Source organism: Podarcis gaigeae (genome assembly GCF_964106915.1).
Source record: "Podarcis gaigeae genome assembly, chromosome: Z".
NCBI classification, from domain to species: domain Eukaryota; kingdom Metazoa; phylum Chordata; class Lepidosauria; order Squamata; family Lacertidae; genus Podarcis; species Podarcis gaigeae.
Window position 1 is genome coordinate 33478501 of NC_139691.1, and position 17867 is coordinate 33496367.

At 44.7% G+C, this 17867-nt stretch overlaps 1 protein-coding gene and 1 long non-coding RNA gene across 2 annotated transcripts; one reads left to right on the forward strand and one right to left on the reverse strand.

The window, feature by feature from the left end:
• Positions 1-775: 775 nt before the first annotated feature.
• On the reverse strand, positions 776-17141 carry ARL13A (ARF like GTPase 13A). The gene is made up of 11 exons (XM_083723000.1): positions 17055-17141; positions 16828-16940; positions 15781-15900; positions 13820-13890; positions 12460-12709; positions 9575-9680; positions 7840-8045; positions 6479-6572; positions 5074-5290; positions 2833-2931; positions 776-1746 (listed from the first exon to the last, which is right to left on the reverse strand). Coding segments are annotated over exons 2-11 (1242 nt in total). The 5' UTR covers positions 16830-16940; positions 17055-17141; the 3' UTR covers positions 776-1669.
• On the forward strand, positions 15741-17837 carry LOC310837078. The gene is made up of 2 exons (XR_014560413.1): positions 15741-15873; positions 17165-17837. It is a non-coding gene; the product is annotated as an uncharacterized lncRNA (long non-coding RNA).
• Positions 17838-17867: the final 30 nt, after the last annotated feature.

Genomic DNA, 17867 nt, shown 5'->3' on the forward strand with positions numbered 1-17867 from the left:
AGCAAATGTTAGAGCCAGTTTTATGCATTTTTGCTATCTGTACTGGTGTTACATACCATCTATACATCATTTTCATATAATTTTCTTTCAGAAGGGAACAATCTGTACTGCTTTATGATTCTATGTTCAATCAAGCCACAATTGTGCTGTTTGAGGTTTATGGAATCCACAGAGCCTCTGGCAGTACTCCAAGAGAAGACTGTTTCAGCCTCTGAGTACTCCCCATAGTTGTACATTTACTTTTTAAATTTATTTAACAAGAGTTATATCCCACTTAATAATAATAATAATAATAAACCCTCTCTAAATGGCTTACACAAAATAATATAAAATATTCATAAGAAAATATCAATAAAATCGACAAACTTTAAAAGTAGACACAATAAAATTATGAAAGTACAGATGAAACCAACAGTTTTGAAAAACAATATACAAAATAAAATATCATTTGGTACAGGTAATGGTCCTAAGGGAGAGCCCACTTGTCAATCACAGTTGGACATAAAGGATAAGGCAATTTCTAAATTCTAATTTCACAGAAGTGTCTGGGAGAGAGGGAGAGAAGTACTGAATGTGTGTATGTTATATGTGAGAATAGATGCATGTGGGTATAATGTGTGCATGTGTATGAATGCAAAATTGTATTTGTGTGTGGATGTAAATAAGTGTGTGTGTGTGTGTGTGTGTGTGTGTGAGAGAGAGAGAGAGAGAGAGAGAGAGGGAGAGGGAGAGGGAGAGGGAGAGGGAGAGGGAGAGGGAGAGGGAGAGGCTACTGGCATGTGGCTCATGGAAAGTTAGCCATCAAAGAAATGAAAAAGGTTCTCCATCGCTGCCCCAGAGCCACCCAGGGCCAACTCAACTATTAGGCAGAATGAGGCAACCAGCTCAAGCAGGAAATGCTGGGAGGCAGGGAACAGCAGCAAGATTCTGGGGAGCTGTGCGCACAAGTGGCCTACAATGTGCTCCCTATGCAAGTCTGCTACCTTCAGGCATGGTGGAGATGCTGTTTTGTTGCCAATGCTGAAGGAAGATTCAACCACCAATCTTGTTCGGCTTCTTGTGTAGAATAGGGCGCGGCGAACACATCATCTTGTCTTCTGCCTCAGGTAGCAAAATGACTTGGAGGAGTTCTGAAGGCACCCCACTCTTCTAATTCTGAGACCACGGATACTTCCAGTTGCCATGTTAGTAAAGATTTCATCCTGATTTCATTGCAAGGAAATTAGCTGCCATTGGCTATTTAATGAGGATTTGTTATGATTTGCTTCCACGAAGTTAAGATGATCCTTGTGTTAAAAACTAGCATTATCCCACACATTCCAGTGCCTTTCCCTTTCCTTATTGCAAAAGAAGTTCAGTGTTTTGAGGGAAGCGAATTTGTTGCGCAAGACCTCTTATAATTGCACAACTTTACTTTGTCAGTATGTGATTGAACCTCCTCGAAAACAGCGATAGGCAGGAAGCTCCCTAGCTTTCCATTTGGGGAGGGCTCTTTCCGTCAACTACCAACTGTATGCTAACACATGCCCCTTTAAACACCTTGCAACATCTTGCAGAGATGAGCTTGGAACACCTCAGAATCAGGTTTGGCCTTGCTGCTGCAGTTTCTTCAATTCTCTTAGTACCACTTTGAATCCCCAGTCCCAAGGGAAAGTGTGGAGCATCTCATTTAGGGAATGGTTGTAGACTGTGGCTTCCGGCCCTGTGGCTGCATTTTCAGAGCCAGCATGGCTCTCCGATACAAATCTGTGGAAGAAGGAGCCATGGATGAAACAGGGTGACCACTTACAGATTGCCAGAAAGAGGAAAAAAGAGGACATACATTTGCACAAAGTGGGGAAGATTGTGACCAGGAGACCTGCTCAGTCTGCAATCCTGCTGCTAACTGTTGATGGGAAACTTCACTGGCCTCTGGAAGTTCTCCCTTTTTATGGTTCTTTAAAGAATTTTGAAGCAGACAGCCCTTCAAACAGGGGACCATCCTCTGTAAAGTAGGGCACAGTCACACTGGACTGATCTAATTACTTTTTCTTAACTGTTATACATACAAAGGAAATAACAAGACCTCTAGTCCTACTCAAATCAAAAGCAGAGTCCCTAAGACAGCTGGATGGCCCTTTGTCCGCCTTCTTCCAGCAACTCCTGCAGCCAAGCTGGTGACAAATGTATTTCTCTGCTTTCATTTGGACTACATCAGGGAGGCTGAGAGGGAGGGTCTTGTCCTCTGGGGATCCCAGGACCTCCACACTGCCCAGGCTTGTGCCCTGGGGAGACACTGCTAACACAGTGGTCTGGCTTCATCTCCAGAGGTGCACACCAGTGCCTCTCAAGACAGATGAATGCCAACAACAACAGGTGCTTCAGCAGGTGGGATCATATAAATCTGACAATTATTTAAGAAGATTCATACCCTAGTTATCCACCCAAGGATGAACAAGACAGCTAAGTAAATGGTTAGTCTAAAGTAGGAATGGGCAAATATGTAAAAGCTGGGTTCTCTCAGTTTATAATTTTTCTAGCCTTGAACATTTATTTATCCACATTTCTACATAACTTGGCAAGTCCTCACGAACATTTTTCAGCATTTTAGTGAGAAATTCTCCCTTATACACGTGTTTTATATGCAATTTTGCCTAATACTGCTTCCACCTCGGTTTGGAAGCACTGCCACAGGACTTCACATTTGCCCACAATCTGGCTCAAGACCCTAAAACACGCAGAGCTTTTGTCTCCCCCCCCCAAGCTAATCAAACTTATTTGTTGCTTTAATGAGTATCCTTGATATTTTGCAACTCTTCCCACAAACCCCTTTCCTAGCTGAGTAAGATGTACCAAAAGTGCTTGATAGGTGCTCGTTTGGCTGGGTCTGTGATGATTCCTGAGATTTGACTTTATTTTTCAGTCTTTTATTTTTCTTCTTTGTGCTTTGTCCTGAAAAAAAAAAAGAAGAAGAAGTAGGGAGGGGGGAATGGAATAAATTCTCTGGTTTGCAAGCCACAGTAAACTATGGTTTGATCTATAGGTACTGGTTCAGGAGGACAGAATTAACCAGAATCCCATATTTGTGCTACAGACTCAAACCTGATTTCAGAGCCACATCATAGTAACTAGCAGGGACAGAAGGATCTGTCAGTAGTGGTTTTCTCAATCTCTCATTTTTCCAATCATAAATTCAGTTCTCTGCATATATGTAGCATTTACACACATATTTTTTTAAAGGAATCCTCATGAAAATTCACCAGCGTTTGGGGAGCATGGCTAGCCAAGGAGCTAAATGGCAGCATAGTTTACTGTCTAATTGCCTAAGGACTACTTTGATGCAGAGAAGACACATACAATTCTAAAACTTTATTCCTGCTCTGGCAGACTAAAGCCACACAGACTCCAGGGTCCAAAAAAGAAGTAAGCAAGACTCAGTATTCAAGAAGAAATTGACAAATCCTTCTTTCAGGCCTCAGATTCAGAGATGGTCAAGGGAGGAATGAGAACACAAAAAGGCATGAAAATGCAAACAACTGTGGAGGAAGACAAAGAATCAGACTGCTACATAAGCAAGATAAGGAAAGCTCCTGTCTCAGATCGGGCAGAGCTTTCAAACAGAAATTTAAATATCTATCTGGGCTATCTATCTATCTATCTATCTATCTATTTGTTTTAGAGAACTGGGCCAAAACAAACAAGATGAATTTTAACAGGGAGAAATGTAAAGTATTGCACTTGGGCAAAAAAAATGAGAGGCACAAATACAAGATGGGTGACACCTGGCTTGAGAGCAGTACATGTGAAAAGGATCTAGGAGTCTTGGTTGACCACAAACTTGACATGAGCCAACAGTGTGACGCGGCAGCTAAAAAAGCCAATGCAATTCTGGGCTGCATCAATAGGAGTATAGCATCTAGATCAAGGGAAGTAATAGTGCCACTGTATTCTGCTCTGATCAGACCTCACCTGCAGTACTGTGTCCAGTTCTGGGCACCACAGTTCAAGAAGGACACTGACAAACTGGAACGTGTCCAGAGGAGGGCAACCAAAATGGTCAAAGGCCTGGAAACGATGCCTTATGAGGAACGGCTAAGGGAGCTGGGCATGTTTAGCCTGGAGAAGAGGAGGTTAAGGGGTGATATGATAGCCATGTTCAAATATATAAAAGGATGTCACATAGAGGAGGGAGAAAGGTTGTTTTCTGCTGCTCCAGAGAAGCGGACATGTAGCAATGGATCCAAACTACAAGAAAGAAGATTCCACCTAAACATTAGGAAGAACTTCCTGACAGTAAGAGCTGTTCGACAGTGGAAATTGCTGCCAAGGAGTGTGGTGGAGTCTCCTTCTTTGGAGGTCTTTAAGCAGAGGCTTGACAACCATATGTCAGGAGTGCTCTGATGGTGTTTCCTGCTTGGCAGGGGGTTGGACTCGATGGCCCTTGTGGTCTCTTCCAACTCTATGATTCTATGAAATTGCAGACTGGACTAATAAAAGCACTAGAGCTAAACCTAGAACTAAACAACCAGGTGGACATTCAAATGCTACAAATGGCAACAGAAGATTGGAGGAACAATCTGATTGAGAAATGAGATTTTGTTCCCCCCCAGTGACAGCATGATGGTTCATCCTTGTCCACCTTCCCTATAATAGGTGGTGTGAAACAGGGCTGTGTTCTCACCTTGACTCTCTTTGGCACATTCTTCTCCCTGTTGCTCTCCAATGCCTTCAGCTCAGCTGAGGACAGTGTGGACTTCTATTCAAGAGTGATGGAGGCCTGTCCATGCCAAGATGAAAGCACGGCAGATCTTTACCTGCGAGATGTTGTTTGCAGCTGACAGCGCACTCTGAGGAAGTTCTACAGAGACTCACTCAAACCTGAAGCTCACTGAAGTGATCTTGGGCCAGTCACTGTCTCTCAACCCTAACCTACCTCACAGGATTGGTGTGAGGATAAAATGGAGAGGGGGAGCACTACCTGTGCCACCTCAAGCTCTTTGGAAGAAAGGTGGGATGGAAATATAATACTGCTACTTCTTCTTCATCGTCATGCTTCTAGCGTTTCTCTCATGTTTCTAAGAAATCTATGTTTACCTGCTGGGGGTGCAGCTGTTTCCAGAACTCTGGGGTTCTCTTGCGCAACCTTGTTGCTGGGACGGCAGACAGTGACACCTCCCACTTTGCTCCCACTTGCTGCTTTCGCACTGTCATCTTCTGTCAAGGTATTCTCCGACTGCACCAAACCTTTCTTCTTCACCTTCAGCTTTAATTTCCCTTTCTTTTTCTTGGAGGCCACCGGCATTTCTTCCTGCTGAGCAGAAACAAAGTGTGTGCGTGTGAGAAAAAGCCCTGTCTCTGGGAATGCTTTCAGAAAGCGTGGCACAGAAAATGTCAGGAACATAGGAAGCTACAGTATATAACTGAGCCAAACAATTGGTCCATCTAGCTCAGTAACGGACTGGCAGCAGCCTTTCACACTTTCAGGGAGGAATTATAAGTTGCACTGGCCAACTTGTAAATGCCAAGGATTGAACCTGGGCGTTTCCGCCTGGAAAGAAGGTTCTGTGCCATTGAACTATGGCCCTGCGCGCTAGGGATGCTGGAGAATTCCAATGAAAATGGAAACTGCCAATGTTCACCTACAGTGGTACCTCTGGTTACATACTTAATTCGTTCTGGAGGTCCGTTCTTAACCTGAAACTGTTCTTAACCTGAAGCACCACTTTAGCTAATGGGGCCTCCCGCTGCCGCTGCGCTGCTGGAGCACGATTTCTGTTCTCATCCTGAAGCAAAGTTCTTAACCCGAGGTACTATTTCTGGGTTAGGGGAGTCCGTTAGTGGAACCTGAAGCATATGTAACCTGAAGTGTATGTAACCCGAGGTACCACTGTATTCATCTCATGTCCAGAACAGCAAATACAATTGGCATTCACTGTTGCTGCTGCCTTGAGCCTGCAAACAATACATAATTGATTACGTACCCCCCTCCCACATTTGCATTGCATTTCCTTTGCATTGAAATGAATGCGGTGGAGTAGCATGATGACAACATAATTTACGTAATTTGTGGAATTAATTACATAAATCACATAAATTATGTAGTTTTGCCATGGCGGACAGTGAGATAAGCAACAGCAATTTTGATGGAAGATGAGCTGCTGAAATGAATGCAAGGTGGAATGGGACAGAAAATGATGCCTTTTTGCATCCCCATTGCCCACACATGGATTGTTCTTGACTTCCTGATCATGAGTTTGTTTGAGTGAAACGACCCATGATTTCTGGCTCAGATGTAATGCTAAGGAATTGTGATCTGTTTCTCCCCAGTGCTAGCAAGGAGCAAACTGGGTGCAAATGGTTCACGTGTGGTAAATAATTAATTGTGGTTTATCATGATGTCTAAACCTGCCCATTATGCCACTAATTAATTTTATGAAACACTGCATCTTTAAAAGTGTAAAATTCCTGGCAGACAAAATATAGCAGAATCACCAGTTACCTGGGAGGGGATATTCTGGGGCAGCTTTGTGGGTTTCTTTTCCTCCATCTTGGCATTTCCACCTTGGCTGCACTCTCTTCTGGCCAATGACTCCCTAAAGGCAGATGTAATAAATTATTCAAAAGATACACATATGTACATATTATTCTATTCCTTCAACTTTGAAACTAAGCAGTGGTGCTAAAAACAGCTCTGCCATCTTCTTTGTCTATGTGGTACAACAAATTAATGTAGTTTTTGGAGAACTTGGTCTCTATTCAACTGCAGATCTACTGGTGGACCCTTGAGCAAATCAGGTGAAATCCCTACTATGTATTTAAAGCACTTTAGAAACACATGGGTTCCCTCAAATAACCCTGGGAGTTGTAGTTTACATAACTACATTCCAGCACCTTTAACAAATGACGGTTCCTAGGATTCTTCAGGAGAAGGTGATGTGCTTTAAATTTGTGTTAAATATATGGTGTCGATATGGACTCACTGTTTCTCACCCTCAGTTTCTCAGCCTCAGTCAATGTCAAGTAATTGCTGTTGTTTGGGTAGTAGTTTCTGTCTCTGATTTCAGCCTGTCCCATTTGCTCTACTTTTTAGGTCTGTGGGCACACATGCCCCGTATATGTACACACTTCATTTTACCAAGGAATCTGGGTAAAAACCAGATCCAATAGAATTAAGCTGAGCTTTGAAGACCACATACAGCTGAAAAAGGAAGTGGGAAAGAGCACCACTCTGTCAACTTCCTTCTTAATCTCTATGTACTTTTAAAAGAAGAAATAGGCAAGCACTCTCTTTACCTTATGACCAAGAGGGCAGTGTGGGGGGGACGGACACAGAGGTTTCGTTGGCCCCAAGGTAAGACCTCAAGGGTCCTATTGGAACCTTGGGTTCCATGTTGTTGACTCCTGCTTCAGTTTCCGCTCTAATTCTTCCCTTCTTGTCTTTTCCCCTTTTGCCAGCTTGTTCTCTGTTCAGCTTTTCATCACTTTGCTCTTTCCCCTTCTCTCTCTTCACCACCCTGCACTAAGCAATCTTCTTATAAACTGACCTTTGTTTTCGTTTCTCACCATTCTGCGCCCCTCCCATATGCATTCTAGGAACATAAAATGTAAGCTGCTTTATACAGTACTGAGTCAAACCATTGGCACATCTACCTCCATATTGTCAATGTTGACCAGCAGCGGCCCTCCAGGATTTCATACAAGAAATCTTCCCCCACCCTTATATAGAAATGATGGGGATTGAACCTAGGACCTTCAGCATGTAAAGCAAGATGCTCCAGCACTGAGCTATGGTCCAACCCCCTCTAAGATCTTAAGAGTAGGCATTACACACAGCATAGGCTTGCAGGAAGGAGGAGGAACCTGGCTTCTGATGTCCTGTTCCTGGATTTCTGTACTTTCTTGGATACCTCCTGCTCTAGTGACACTTGCTGTTCAGGACTGTCTTCCTGGATGCGACCACACAGTACACTGTAGTTGGTGGCAATTGTACGCAATAGCCAATGTAGCCCTTGAACGATGGTCCAGCATTGGATTTTGGGAAGCCTTTTGGAAGCTGAACATGGTTCCTGTAAGATGAAGGTAGAGGACAGCCAGTCTGAAAACCCAGCTGCCCCATTCAAGGCAAAGAAAGTAGAGGAGTCTGTGAGTTGGCAGATGGATGCCAACAACAAAACCATAATACCTATGGGAGGTCTGTTACAAGAAACTCTGGCAGGCCCTCTCTGGTGACATGTTCAGACCAGCAGGCAAAGGGGAGACATTTCCTGGTGCAATGCAAAACCTGCTACATGATGTAAGGGAAATTGATGTAGATGAAACGGCTTGCTGCAAGAAGCCATTTTCTGCCAAACAACCATCAATGTATTTTCTATGCATCAGGAGTTGTTAACTAAATACAAACAAACAAACAAACAAACAAACAAACAAACAAACAATAAAAATTAACCTTTATTGTCACTACACCACCTGTGTGCAGTGAAATTAAATGAGCCCCTCTCCGCCCCACACATACACTCAGTCTTGTTCGCGCTCTGTGTGCTTGTCGGAAGTCAATTGCACCACTATTTTTTTCTCCCATTCAGCAGCCCAACAGCCCATGGATAAAAACTGTCCTTTAACCTGTTGGTGCGGCTGACTATACTTCTGTATCTCCTGCCCGAAGGTAGGAGCAAACTAGACCTTATGTGAGCTAGATACTGCTAAGATAGTGCTGAATTCCAGGGCCAACCCACCCAGGAGGCAAGAGGAGGTGTCCGCTTGCTCTCAGTTAACTCCTACCTGCTTGCCTTCTTACAACGTGTGCAGGGGGGAGGGGTCACTGGCTGTTATCTCTACCCTTTTTAGTCTTCTGGTTGCCTTTGTGCAACCACAGGGAACTGGATGTGGGCAAAACTAGAATTATTTGGCTCCATCTGTCATGGCTTCTGAGTCTGCCGACTGGTGTCTTACCAGTCCTAATGGCCACCAGCCTCCATTATTCCAGGTGTTGTGGGACTACAACTCCCATCATCTCTGACTGCAAGGACTTCCTGTCCAGATCTCTCTGACCCAATTTCCTCAATTCCATTGGGCAGGAATTAAAATGGGATATGTAATCTGAACAAGAGGAAGTAGCAGTCTGTACAAACTCCATGGAAATGAAATAAAATAAATAAATAAATAAATAAATAAATAAATAAATTATTATTTATACCCCGCCCATCTGGCTGGGCCTCCCCAGCCACTCTGGGCGGCTTCCATAGAAACCCAAAATACAGTAAAATATCACACGTTAAAAACTTCCCTGAACAGGGCTGCCTTAAGATGTCTTCTGAATGTCAGGTAGTTGTTTATCGCTTTGACATCTGCTGGAAGGGCGTTCCACAGGGCGGGCGCCACTACCGAGAAGGCCCTCTGCCTGGTTCCCTGTAGCTTTGCTTCTTGCAATGAGGGAACCGGCAGAAGGCCCTCAGCGCTGGACCTCAGCGTCCGGGCAGAATGATGGGGGTGGAGATGCCCCTTCATCATGAAGGGCAGAGTGGACAAAAGGGAGACTTCCTTTCCAGCCCTTGTGAAGAATAGCCAACCTGTGTAAAGAGGGTATCTTTTTACTTACAATTCGACACAACGACTTGTTTTCATTCACCAACTTTTCCAGAGACAGGCACTCAATGATTTCACAGGGCAAGAGAGCATCCAGTTTGTCCTGCTTGTTTGCCAGCCTTGAACCATTCACATAGAATTTTGAAAACAGAACAGACGGAAAGGCAAGATTCCATTAGCAAACAGCACACTCACTGTTGTAGCTATACCATTTAAAAAAGCAATGGGGAACCTTTGGCCATTCAGATGTTGTTAGACTACACGTCCCATAACTGCTGTCCATTGGCCATGCTGGCTGTGGCTAGTGGGAGTTGTAGTACAAAGGTGAAAGGATCTGTCTACTTCTCAGTTTCTCCTTTTTCCAATTTTACATCCATCAGTGAAAATGTATCCTAATAATATAACTCTATTTTGTACGCTCCCCCTCCCCACAATATCTCCATTTTTATGCACGCTTTCCCCTTATATATGCATTTTTGTAAACATTGTTTGGAGAACTGCATCACAAAATTTGGGTAAGAATGGATTACAAATAATTGCTGTGTTTTTGTTCGCATATTGTTTTAGAAAGTGCAAACTTGATAGACTAAGCTTTAAAGCTTTAAATGTGTGCTGAATCAAATTTATGCTCTAACCCGAAGTCCAACAGCATCTGGAGGGCACCAGGTCCACTATGCAGTCTTGAATGGGCAGATCCACACGCTTAAAGCACATTTAACACACATTTAAAGCACATGACTTCCTCAAAGGAATTCTGGGAACTGAAGTTTACCCCTCACTGAGCTACCATGCCCAGCACACTTAACAAACTACAGCTCCCAGGATTGTTTTTTTTTTGGGGGGGGGGAAGCTATGTGCTTTAAAGGTATGGTGTTGATGTGACTTTAGGCTTGATAAAAGACTACTAATAACTTTGATATTTTGCCAGTGTTATTCCATGGGTGCTAAGAGGGCCCAAAAAGATGAAGTGATGGTCAGAGATGACTCATCCCGATTTACCCCTTCTTGTTAGGAAAAGGGTTAGGAAAGTGCTAAACTGTCTATCCCTGCTTCCAGACCATGGGTAGGCAAACTAAGGCCCGGGGGCCGGATCCAGCCCAATCACCTTCTAAATCTGGCCTGCGGATGGTCCGGGAATCAGCGTGTTTTGACATGAGTAGAATGTGTCCTTTTATTTAAAATGCATCTCTGGGTTATTTGTGGGGCATACGAATTCATTCACCCCCCCAAAAAAATATAGTCCGGCCCCCCACAAGGTCTCAGGGACAGTGGAGCGGCCCCCTGCTGGAAAAGTTTGCTGACCCCTGATTCAGGCTGTCATTATTTTGTGGGAAGGATTAAAGCACATAGTAGCAAATTAGGTCTGCACAATTAAAGTAGATTAAAGCACTCTGCTGCCGTAGTACATTTAAAAAAAAGAAAAGAAAAGAAAGGAAAGGGGTGACCTTTTTAAGTCAGGAATGTGATGGGGGAAGGCACTGAAAGGTGTGGGATAAACAAATTATTAATGGGAAGAAGACATATAAACATCCCACACCCAAATCAGGATGAATGTGATTTGTTGTATCACTGCCTCATCAAACAAATTAGAATGGATGCTCAAGAAAGAGTGGACACTGTACATCCTCCACAATAGCTTGTGCAAGAAAACCAGGATGAATGGTCAGTAAATATCTGGAGGAGCTCCAGAACTCTGTAAGGTAACAGTATTTGGCTGTAGGGAGCAGCACCTGTTTCCCGTAAGACCTACTACGGGAGTCATGGGCTTTTGGAGCATTTAACCTGCACCTCCAACTATGCTCTCTCTGTGTGTGTTTGTAGATAAACACAGATATGACAAAACACCAATGAGTCTCCAGTGGCCTCCTTCAAAAGGGAACTAAAACCTGGCCCCTGGAACTTTTCACTGATCACAGAAGTGGGCTGAGTGTAGGCTTATTGAGATGGCTTGGAGATGCGTCGTTTCCCCTGTAAACTGGCTTGTGGATCTGATCATGACTTGGAAGGTATAAAACCTTCCAAGTAAGAGCTGACAGTAAGAGCTGTTCGACAGTGGAATATGCTGCCAAGGAGTGTGGTGGAGTCTCCTTCTTTGGAGGTCTTTAAGCAGAGGCTTGACAGCCATATGTCAGGAGTGCTCTGATGGTGTTTCCTGCTTGGCTGGGGGTTGGACTCGATGGCCCTTGTGGTCTCTTCCAACTCTATGATTCTATGATTCTATGAAAACCACTCTCTTTACTGCTCTCTGTGGCACTTTGTAGTTGCCTCGGATCAGTTCTGCCTGCAACCTCTCTTTCATGTCAGTGGATATAGCATACCCAGCATCTGATGTCATATATAATGTCAAGTGTATGGCAGGTGGATGTAGCTTGGCTGAAATGGCCTCATGGGCCTAAAGAGGTAAAATCCTAGGTAAAGGGACCCCTGACCATTAGGTCCAGTCGTGACCAACTCTGGCGCTCATCTCGCTTTATTGGCTGAGGGAGCCGGCGTACAGCTTCCGGGTCATGTGGCCAGCATGACTAAGCTGCTTCTGGCGAACCAGAGCAGCACACGGAAATGCCGTTTACCTTCCCGCCGGAGTGGTACCTATTTATCTACTTGCACTTTGACGTGCTTTCGAACTGCTAGATTGGCAGGAGCAGGGACTGAGCAACGGGAGCTCACCCCATCACGGGGATTTGAACCGCCGACCTTCTGATCGGCAAGTCCTAGGCTCTGTGGTTTAACCCACAGCACCACCTGCGTCCCAAAGAGGAATCCTAGTGGGTCTAATAAAACAGGGGAGGGGGAGAGGAGAGGAGAGGGGAGAGAAATCTCCGCCCCTGTTTTACACCCATTCATTCACCACAGGGTACAAAGGAAGGAAGGAAGATGCCGGGAGAATCAGTATCTCACAGTAACAGAGGCTTTCCTGAAACTTTGGGGTGCCCCAGAACACGGGAGAGAGTCTTCTTGGCCTCTTCCATCCTTGCCACATCGCTGGAGTCAAGCACAAATATAATCCCATGTGCGGTGCTGTATTGGTCCCTCCAGGTTCCCAAGGACTGCTGTCCACCAGGCAGGTCAATGAGGGACACCTCAAACCTGTCCACCCTGAGTGCCGTCTGGTTTGGCTTCGTGATGGGAAGCACTTCACAGGAGAGGACTGCAAACAAAAGTAGCAAGAGCAAATGAAACAACAACAACGGGCATCAGTCTCAAGTAAAAATACAGGTAAGGTCATACACCACAGGAGCTTTCCTCTAATTTCCAGAAAAAATATAGGAAGTTGCAAGGAGGGCCTGATATAAAATGTTGCACAGTGAAGCATTCCTGTTCAGCTCCTTCCTCTAGGATATACCATTGTATTTGCCCATTCAAGCTCTTTTTCCCATTATATTCCCCTGACAGTCAGCATACACTCAGGCTGTGTATGCATCCATGCATTTAAAGCACATTTATTCCCCCAAACAATACTGGGAACTGTAGTTTGCTGGAAATTGTACCTCTGTGAGGGGTTAACCACAGGTCTCAATATTTTTGTTTGTGTGCTTTAAATGTATGGTATGCATGCAGCCCAAGTCCTTATTATATTGTTTTGGTAGTCTCCCAGTTTTCTGTTCTTTTGCAAACTTTGGGGTTTCCCCAAGCCTACTGATACTACTCTCTTGGCCATAGGTATTGCTATTTTGGCGGTTTGAGCAATGGTACTCACAGCCCAAACATTGGGAATTATTTACTATTTAAGTGACGGTTGTACAGAGTAATGTGTCAGGTCAGCTAGTGCGTACAGGGCTCATAGGCAGCTGAAATCAGCAACAAGGGTTATAGGTTGATGGTGAGACTCAGGTCTACCTGACAGCTAGTCTCCTAGAACTAAACTATGTAAGACTGGCTGAGGAATGTTATATGAAAGAAAGGCCTTCAGCACAGGCTGGGGACTCATTCACACTTCCTTTTGCGCCGCATCTCTAGGCACAAGTCTGGGCCTCCCAGGTCTATGTCCCAGCATGTTTTACTGCTGAATCAGAGCAAATGGATTGCTGCTTGCTCCGATTCGGTGGTAAAACATGAGTTTTCCTTGGGAAAGCACCAGAACGGAACAGAATACTCAGACACAGACCTGAAAAGCATGGACCTATAAACGCAGAGCAAAGGTTAAGTGTGGATGAGCCTTTAGAGACACTCCTGTCGGCTCTACTGGGCTCTGAGTTCAGGTTCAGGAGTGGAAGAGCTGGAAAGCTTAGCTGACATTAAGTTCTGCTCAGCAACTCACCTCTCTGGATTTCTTTCACAAGGGAACTTTTTCCTGCGCTGTCTAGGCCAAGGACAAGAATGGTCACTTTCCTGATGGGAAAGAGAAGGGTCATGTAAAGATGCAATCTGGTAACACCATTGCAGGGAGGGAGGATTAGAGTTCCCATAGTAAACTGAAATCCAGATGAAATGTTTAAAAAGCATGGGCTGGCCTTTGGATGACATTTTGTTGCAGGGGACCCTGTGAGAAACTATTTTGTTGCAGAGGGAGACTGTGAGAAACTATTGCATGGAAACACCTTTAAAAAAACACACAACTGCTTTGTGCACACATTCCACCCTTCCTCTCCATCCATATGGCTGCACTTTTTTGTTAAGAAAGATGCATAAGGTAAAGGTAAAGGTACCCCTGCCCGTACGGCCCAGTCTTGACAGACTCTGGGGTTGTGCGCCCATCTCACTTAAGAGGCCAGGGGCCAGCGCTGCCCGGAGACACTTCCGGGTCACGTGGCCAGCGTGACAAAGCTGCATCTGGCAAGCCAGAGCTGCACACGGAAACGCCGTTTACCTTCCCGTTGGTAAGCGGTCCCTATTTATCTACTTGCACCCGGAGGTGCTTTCGAACTGCTAGGTTGGCAGGCGCTGGGACCGAGCAGCGGGAGCGCACCCTGCCGCAGGGATTCGAACCGCCGACCTTTCAATCGGCAAGTCCTAGGCGCTGAGGCTTTAACCCACAGCGCCACCTGCGTCCCAAGAAAAATGCATGGCAAGTCCTAAATATGCCTCTTCAAAAATGTAATTACTGTAATGAGTACTTTGGCCCTGAAGCTCTCCATAGTGGGACCAATAATTCTTCCATAAAATGTTTATTTACAAGCCATCGTTTTGTGAGAATTACCAGTGATGTGAAGGGTCTGTTTTATTTCTCTCCTCTTCCCCCTCACCCCACAACAGGTGGAGGAGTTCTCTGTTTAAGAACTGAAGGGAAATTCTGTTCCTGCACATAACTGTGGCTTTATGGCAGGCAAAAATGAATCAGAGCACATATTTCCTCATCATTGCATTGCCATTCTGAGGGAACATGGCATACTCATCCCCTCTCTTTGTGAAAATGTGGCATGCGTAGTAGCATAGTGCAGGCCTTCTGTGTTGCTATAGTGATTTTTTTGTGGGGCACAGGCCTAGTTGAAAGGGCAACATATACTTGGAACAGAAGTGGATGGAAGCATGAAGTGCATCACTTGGCAACCAGCAGGGCTTCAGCTTATTGCCTTAGCAACCTTTGTTTGGCACTATGCAAACAAACCAGAATTCAGTGGTTGTATAAAGCTGGCAGAGAGATGTATGGCGAGTCTCTCGTTACCCAGAATGCTCTGCTTGCTTAGGCACTAAATGCAGCAGTTCCTTTAAAAAAAAAAAAAAGGAAAAAGATATTGAGGCTAAAAGCAGGACCAGAGCAAGGCATTTGCTGTCTGAGGAAAAGAACAAGACTGTGCCATCTCCCAGTTCCACATGCAGAAGTCAACGCTTTTCGTTGCGACGTTAAATCGCTGCTGTTCTCTCACCAAAGAGTACTTTCCTCAAACTTGGGGCTTGACTTCCAGGATTCCAACAACTAGTCCTGGGGCTGCCATCACATGTTACTTTCATTCTCCTTAGTATGTTACCCTTGTAGCAGTGGCGTAGTGTGGGGTTGCAGGGGGGGCCGGCCGCACCGGGCGCAACATCTGGGGGTTAGGGTTAGGGTGCGCAAATCCACGGGTTAGGGGGTGCAAATTACTTGCCTTGCCCCGGGTGCTGACAACCCACGCTACGCCACTGCCTTGTAGAAATCCATAGGAATGAGGATGGGGACAAAGTTAGTTAGCTCAGCCTGTGGCTCCATCTATAACTGGCTTTGCCTTCACCTACCACTGACTTCCCAGCCTTCTTCCCCACCAGTCCCGCAGGGCACCAGATATCCTTGCTCTCCAGATTTACCTCATTGGCTCTTGGATAGCCTGCAGCCAAGACCAGCAGTAAGAGAAGAGGTGAAACATACTCCAGCAAACCACAGAGATTAACAGGGACAGGGTGAGTCTCTGGCTTTTCCCCGCCGTCCTTGAAGAAAAATATCAAAGCAACAATCCTGTTGTAAGATTTTCTTCCCTTAAAAATATGGGGGGGGGGGATGCTTTACTGGTGGCTATGTGCGTACTTCAGTATAGGGCAGGTTGATGGCTTAAAATAAATAAATAGCACACTTTAGATTTTAACTAAGACCCCAGGATCTATCAACGGAACTCAGTACAAAATACATGCTTAAAATCAAAGATTTTGGACTCCACAATTTTGTTTTGAATAGCAGAACTGAATGGTGCTCTCTCAGTCCTTCCACACACATGAGAACATAAGAACACTCCTGCTAGATCACGCTAGTGCCCTATCTAGTCCATCACAGTCAGATGCCTGTGGCAGACATGCAAGCAGGGCATCAGTCACCTGAGCACAGCAGCAGTCTCCCCTCCTGAAGTTTCCAGCAATTGCTATTCAGAAGAATTACTGCCTCCAGTTGTGGAGGCAGATCATAGCTATGAAGGCGAGCACTCATTGATAGTCCATTTCTCTGTCAAATCCTTTTTTAAAGCCATCAGAATTGGTGGCCATTGCTGCTTCTCATGGGGGTGAGCTCTGTAGTTTAACTGTGAGCCAGGTGAAGTAGTAGTTTTATTTTGTCTGCCCTGAATCTTTCAAAATTTATCTTCATTGGATGCCTGTGAGCTCTAGCGTTAAAAGGGAACAGCTTTTCTCTGTCCACCTCCTCCATGCCATGCATAATTCTTTATATACTTGTATCATGTTGCCTCTTACTCAGCTCTTCTCTAAGCTATGCCACCCCAAGTGCAGTGAGTATACCTGTATATTATGCACTTGTAATCTACAGTATCCTGGGACCTTACAGTGAAGTGCAGATTTTTATTTATTAAAAAAAACACCTTATAAATAAATACATCCTTTCCTCAAATCTCTCTTTAAAAAGCTCTTTACATGGACTTTGATCCAGGATTTGGCTCTGTAAGAGATTGATGGTCCCTTGCTTCACACACTGTATCTCCCCTTTCGTCTTGAAGACCATCTCCCAACAGTCAGTTAGGCCTAACCTAACAGAAAGTCATAGCCAGGAATATATTTCAAATATGTGTGGCTAGCAAACCAAGGCAGGCTGAAGAATTCCTATTAAGTCAGGAGGGTGAAATTAAAACATAAACTCTCACCTCTTTCTTGCTTTCATGTGTTGCTCTTCCCTGTTGATGGCTCCGCTGCATCCAGCTAAACTTAATCTGGATTTAATGTATTCACCACCCCTTGTTTCTTTAATCCCAAGGACATCCAAGGGAGGAAAAACGGCAAATCCAAAGGACTGTCAGTTGGCCTTGCTTCTTTATCCAGAAATGACAAGATGTGTGTGAGAAGATGCCTACGATTTCCTGCGCGGGCTATGCCCTGAGTGTCTGAGGAAAGGAGCAATCAGATTTGTCACTTGTTTTAAATGGCTTGAGAAAATGGAACACACCAATTGGGCAGTTCAGCAAATCTCTTGTAATGGATCACATCACGGTTCAGTCAGTCATGTGTTGGTTTAATCCTGGGATTGACCTCTCGGCACCTGCAGGAAAGCACAGCCATTCGTTCTACAGTCATTCTGAAACTTCCTTATTTGCAGACAACAGTCAGTCGGTGTACTGGATAGATCAGAGATGGGGAACTTGTTGTCCTGCATAATTTGTTGGACTACAATTCCCATTACCCCTGATAATTGTCCATGCTGGCTGGAGGTGATGGGAGTAGGAGTCCAGCAACATCTAGAGAGCCGCAAGTTTTCTCTTCTTGGGAGAGAGAGTCTTGGACAAGTGTGCAATGGCAGCAGGAGAGCCACTGTGAAGCAATTTAAAAAGCAGAGACAATACATTGAAAAGCTTCAGTGTACATAAGACCAATTCATAAAGCAGCATTGATGACAATACAAACATATTGGCAAATAAATTTTAATAAATGAACTACGCTTGGGTGTCCTTTTACATGATTAA

Coding starts and splice junctions, on each gene's coding strand:
- ARL13A (XM_083723000.1), bottom strand. Junction 12,710..13,819: donor TGTGAAAGAAATCCAGAGAG/GTGAGTTGCTGA, acceptor TTTTGTTTGCAG/TCCTCTCCTGTGAAGTGCTT. Junction 6,573..7,839: donor AACAGGACATCAGAAGCCAG/GTTCCTCCTCCT, acceptor ATCTGCCTTTAG/GGAGTCATTGGCCAGAAGAG.